Below are 5,731 nucleotides of genomic sequence, written 5' to 3' on the forward strand. Positions count from 1 at the left end.
TTGTAATAAACAGACCACACCCTCGCTCTTGTCACTGCCAGGATATTTCTTTAGCGCCTCCCTTCACAGATGTGTCTGTATCAGGATGGGTCTAAACAACATGGTGTAAATGCAGTTGCTGGTGAGCCTCATTTCCTGTAGGAGGTGAACAAGAGCAGAGATCTGTTTCCCTTCAGAGCACAGAGGTTGTTTCTGTTCAGAGAAAGTCAAACTGTCTGACAGTCACTGAGAGACGGTGAAACGGCACAGCACATGAATCAAATGGATCAAACAAAATTCTGCTGTTCAGTCTGTTTGGATCTACTGAAGGATCCGGTGACTATTCCCTGTGGACACAGCTACTGCATGAACTGTATTAAAAGCTTCTGGGATGAAGAGGAAAAGAAGAAAATCTACAGCTGCCCTCAGTGCAGACAGACTTTCACACCGAGGCCTGTCCTGGTGAAAAACACCATGTTAGCAGATTTACTGGAGGAGCTGAAGAAGACTGGACTCCAAGCTGCTCCTGCTGATCACTGCTATGCTGGACCTGAAGATGTGGCCTGTGATGTCTGCACTGGAAGAAAAATGAAAGCCTTCAAGTCCTGTCTGGTGTGTTTGGTCTCTTACTGTGAGAAACATGTTAAGCTTCATTATGAATGTCCTGCATTTGACAAACACAAGCTGGTGGAGCCCTCCAAGAAGCTCCAGGAGAACATCTGCTCTCGTCATGATGAGGTGATGAAGGTGTTCTGCCGTACTGATCAGCAGAGTATCTGTTATCTCTGCTCTGTGGATGAACATAAAGGCCACGACACAGTCTCAGCTGCAGCAGAAAGGACTGAGAGGCAGAGAGAGCTGGAGGTGAGTCGACAAAACATCCAGCAGAGAATCCAGGACAGAGAGAAAGATGTGAAGCTGCTTCAACAGGAGGTGGAGGCCATCAATCAGTCTGCTGATCAAACAGTGGAGCACAGTGAGAAGATCTTCACTGAGCTGATCCATCTCATCCAGAAAAGAAGCTCTGATGTGAAGCAGCAGATCAGATCCCAGCAGGAAACTGAAGTGAGTCGAGTCAAAGAGCTTGAGGAGAAGCTGGAGCAGGAGATCACTGAGCTGAAGAGGAAAGATGCTGAGCTGAAGCAGCTCTCACACACAGAGGATCACATCCAGTTTCTACACAACTACCCCTCACTGTCAGCACTCAGTGAGTCTACAGACTCATCCAGCATCAATATCCGTCCTCTGAGCTACTTTGAGGATGTGACAGCAGCTGTGTCAGAGGTCAGAGATAAACTACAGGACATTCTGAGAGAGGAATGGACAAACATCTCACTGACAGTCACTGAAGTGGATGTTTTACTGTCAGATCCACTAGAGCCAAAGACCAGAGCTGGATTCTTAAAATATTCATGTGAAATCACACTGGATCCAAACACAGCACACAAACAGCTGTTATTATCAGAGGGGAACAGAAAAGTAACATTAATCAATCAAAAACAGTCTTATTCTGATCATCCAGACAGATTCACTGGACCGTGGCAGCAGGTCCTGAGTAGAAAGAGTCTGACTGGACGTTGTTACTGGGAGGTGGAGTGGAGAGGGAGAGGAGGTTATGTAGCAGTCGCATACAAGAATATCAGCAGAGCAGGGAATGGGAATGAATGTGGATTTGGACATAATGACAAATCTTGGTCATTAGATTGTAACAACAACAGTTATACATTTTGGTACAACAACATCCAAACTCGTGTCTCAGGTCCTCGTTCCTCCAGAGTAGGAGTGTACCTGGATCACAGAGCAGGTATTTTGTCCTTCTACAGCGTCTCTGAAACCATGACTCTCCTCCACAGAGTCCAGACCACATTCACTCAGCCGCTCTATGCTGGACTGACGTTTTACTACACTGCAGTTGGAGACACTGCTGAGTGGAAGAGAGGTAAGTGACGGAAGTGACGGACAAGGTAAGCGACTCATGTTGTAACTGACGTCAGACGCCGGAGATTTTGGCGGAAAATTAAGCAAATGGTAGTTTAGATTTGTACAAATTCCTTTAAGCTTCAGTATTACCAAATACACTTATCAATTGTCTTATAACTAACAATATTTGTCTTAATAATCTCCAACACCCTGGAGAACAACGGGGAGAGTTTAGAGGCTCTCCAAGATTACATTGATCAGTGCTTTCAGGATCTCGTGATGAAGAAGGCCCAGAGTGCATCTTCCCCGGCCAAATCTGAGACGCCATCGTCGAAAAGACTTCGCCCGGCAGATTCCCCCGGCACAACATCGCCAGCCGGCAAAGATATTGCCGACATACTGGAGTCAATCGACAAGCGATTGTCCAGCTTCGACGCAAGGCTGTCCTTGGTGGAGATTCTTCACCGGGAATTTAAATGCTTGCGAGAATCCCTGGAGTTCAGCCAGCAGCAGGTGGAAACGCTCGCTGCTGAAAATGCCACGCTAAGGGAGTCGGTGAAATGTCTCACAGAAAATGTTACCCAGCTCAATAGAGAAAATAAAAAAATAAAAGAAACAGTTATAGATCTACAAGCTCGTAGCATGCGTGATAACCTGGTATTTTCTGGTATTCCAGAAGCCGCTGGAGAGGACGCGGAGGCCACGGTAAAAAGCTTCATCAAAAACCACCTGAAGCTGCCGGAGGACACGGTGAAGAACATCGTCTTCGATAGGGTGCATCGCCTCGGCCCCATTCGGGCTACGGCCGGGAGACCACGTCCTATCGTGGCCAAATTCGGCCACTTCAAACAAAAGGAACATGTGAAAAGCCGCGGCAGGGAATTAAAAGGAACGGACTTCAGCGTGAACGACCAGTTCCCCAAAGAGATCCTGGAACGACGCAGGGTCCTCTTCCCAATCCGACGCGGCTTCATCCAGAAGGGCTCCCGCGCTGTCATCGCTGTGGACCGGCTGTACGTGGACGGACAGCTCCACCGCGACCCCGACATCACTCCGTGGCTGTATTAACTTCACACCAGATAAGAATCCGCTACACCCTTTCCCCATCCACTCACACTAACTTGCATTAACATCTGTTTAACTTACCAGTATCAAATCGCATCTTAGGTGTGATATCATAGCAGTATTAACACCATCACTCTCCGTCAATGGTTTGATTAGAATGTTTCCGGTTTTTCTTTTTTTTTTTTTCTCTCTTCTTGTTTTTTCTTCTCTCCTTTTCCCCCTCTTGTTTTTATGCTGCTCACCCTTGTCCTTGGTTTCTTTCTTTTTTCTTTCTTTCACTGCTTCGATCACCTGCTTCCACACTCATCCACAAACAACATCCTTTATTTCGACACATACGCACAGCACGATCACCCACAGTCATGCGCTCAACGGCAGCACATTTACATCACTCAGACAGCGCACACAGTTGTATAGGATACACACATTTAAGCCAAGCGTACTCATCTTAGTAAATATGCAAACACATAGTCAGACTCAGGGAGCATCTCGCCACACACTTTTTCTCTCTCTCCCTCTCTTTATTTATGAACAAGTGATGTATTCTCTCCACCTGTCTAAGCGACACACACAGCATACACCCCTAGTTATACACAGACATCTATGGGTGCACTGAGATTCGTTACATGGAATGTAAATGGAGCTGGCTCCAGAGAAAAGAGGTTAAAAATATTTAACCAACTCAAAAAACTACAGGCAGATGTTGTCCTTTTACAAGAGACCCACAGACCTCTTAGAGGTTCGAATGAACTTAAAACACCTGAGTTTCCTAATGTGTTCTCAGCTTGTTATAATTCTAGACAAAGGGGAGTAGCAATTTTAATACATAAAAATATTAATTTCACAGTACTCGATACAGTTATAGATCCAGAGGGCAGATTCTTAATCATTAAACTATCTATACTTGATAAAAAGCTATGTATTGTAAGTGTATATGGTCCAAATGTTGATGATCCCTCATTCTTTCACAGTTTTTTCAGTGCACTCTCTGAACACTTAGATGGCACACTTGTTCTTGGAGGCGACCTCAACCTTGGACTAAATGAAGAAATGGATAGGCTCAATACAGCAGGAACTCAGCGTAATTGGCAGTCCACAAATATAATCAAACAGTATATGAGCGACTTTGGTCTTTGCGATGCATGGCGCTCCCTTCACCCCACCAGTAAGGAATATACTTTTTTCTCACATGTTCATCACTCCTACTCTCGTCTGGATTATTTTTTGGTCAGCAGCTCACTGCTGAGTGACATTTCAGACACTGAGATTCACCCTATAGCTGTCAGCGATCATGCTCCTGTATCTTTAACACTAATGCACAAGAATAATACTACGCCAAGTAAAAACTGGAGATTTAATACATCACTGCTTAAAGATGAAGACTTTATTAAATATTTTAAAAAAGAGTGGACTTCATATTTAGACTTTAATGACACTCCCGGAACATCAGCTTCTGTTTTATGGGAAGCAGGGAAAGCCGTGATGAGAGGTAAAATAATTTCTTTCTCATCACATAAAAAGAAAAAAGAAAACAAAAATATTCAGGAATTAGAAAAAACCATCAAATCACTAGAAGAAGCCTACGCGTCCCACCAAGATCAGGAAACATTGAACAAAATACGCAAAACAAAACTAGAATTAAATGAGATAATTGATAAAAAAACAAAATTCTTAGTACAAAGACTACGCTTACAAAATTATGAACATAGTAATAAATCCGGTCAATTTCTAGCAAACCAGCTAAAAATAAATAAAGAAAAAACAACTATATGTGCTGTTCAAGATTCATCTGGGAACACAGTATATGACCCGAAACAAATAAACAACATTTTCAGGGATTTCTATAAAACGTTGTATCCACCACAAATAAACCCATCTAAAAAGGAAATTGATCAGTTTTTAGACAACATAACTCTCCCAAAATTATTAGACACTCAAGCAATGGCACTGGATTCGCCACTGACGCCAGGTGAACTCCAGGAAGCCCTGATAAATATGCCCAATAATAAGGCTCCAGGTCCAGACGGCTTTCCTGCAGAATTCTACAAAGAATTCTGGACGATTCTAGCACCAGTTTTTTACAGAACGTTGTTGGAAATCAAAGAAAATGGCAGACTTCCACCAAATATGAATTCTGCAAACATTAATCTCCTGCTAAAACCAGGCAAAGACCCTGTATATCCCTCAAGCTATCGTCCAATATCCCTTATAAATGTAGACCTTAAAATAATTTGCAAAGCTCTCTCAAAGAGACTAGAGAAAATAACCCCCCTCTTAATTCATCCTGACCAAACTGGTTTCATAAAAGGTAGGCACTCATCAACAAATACACGTAGATTACTTAATTTGATAGACTACTCATACAGTAAAAACCTTGAAACTACAATATTTTCTCTAGATGCAGAAAAAGCGTTTGACAGAGTTAACTGGAAATTTCTATTTGCAACTTTACACAAATTTGGTTTTGGATCTTCTTTCATCAACTGGTTAAAAATATTATATAATTCCCCAACAGCTTGTGTCAGAACAAATGACCAGACATCCTCCAGCTTCTGTCTCCTGAGGGGCACCAGGCAGGGATGCCCACTCTCCCCTTCACTGTTTGCAATTTTTATCGAACCACTAGCAGCAGCAATTAGACAGAATTCAGTAATTAAGGGCATAAAATGCAAGAACGTGGAACATAAAATCAGCCTTTATGCGGATGATGTGTTACTCTTTCTCCAAAATTCACAAACCAATATCTCTGGGGTGATTGAACTGATAA

General features: G+C 43.0%; 1 protein-coding gene across 1 annotated transcript; it reads left to right on the forward strand.

Annotated features, from left to right (window-relative positions):
- Positions 1-252: 252 nt before the first annotated feature.
- Positions 253-2,809, forward strand: LOC134617500 (tripartite motif-containing protein 16-like). The gene is made up of 2 exons (XM_063462759.2): positions 253-2,412; positions 2,576-2,809. The coding sequence occupies exon 1, from the start codon at positions 253-255 to the stop codon at positions 1,924-1,926; it is 1,674 nt and encodes a 557-aa protein (XP_063318829.1). The 3' UTR covers positions 1,927-2,412; positions 2,576-2,809.
- The last annotated feature ends 2,922 nt before the right edge of the window (positions 2,810-5,731 follow it).

The sequence above is a fragment of the Pelmatolapia mariae genome, linkage group LG18 (genome assembly GCF_036321145.2).
Source record: "Pelmatolapia mariae isolate MD_Pm_ZW linkage group LG18, Pm_UMD_F_2, whole genome shotgun sequence".
Taxonomy (NCBI): domain Eukaryota; kingdom Metazoa; phylum Chordata; class Actinopteri; order Cichliformes; family Cichlidae; genus Pelmatolapia; species Pelmatolapia mariae.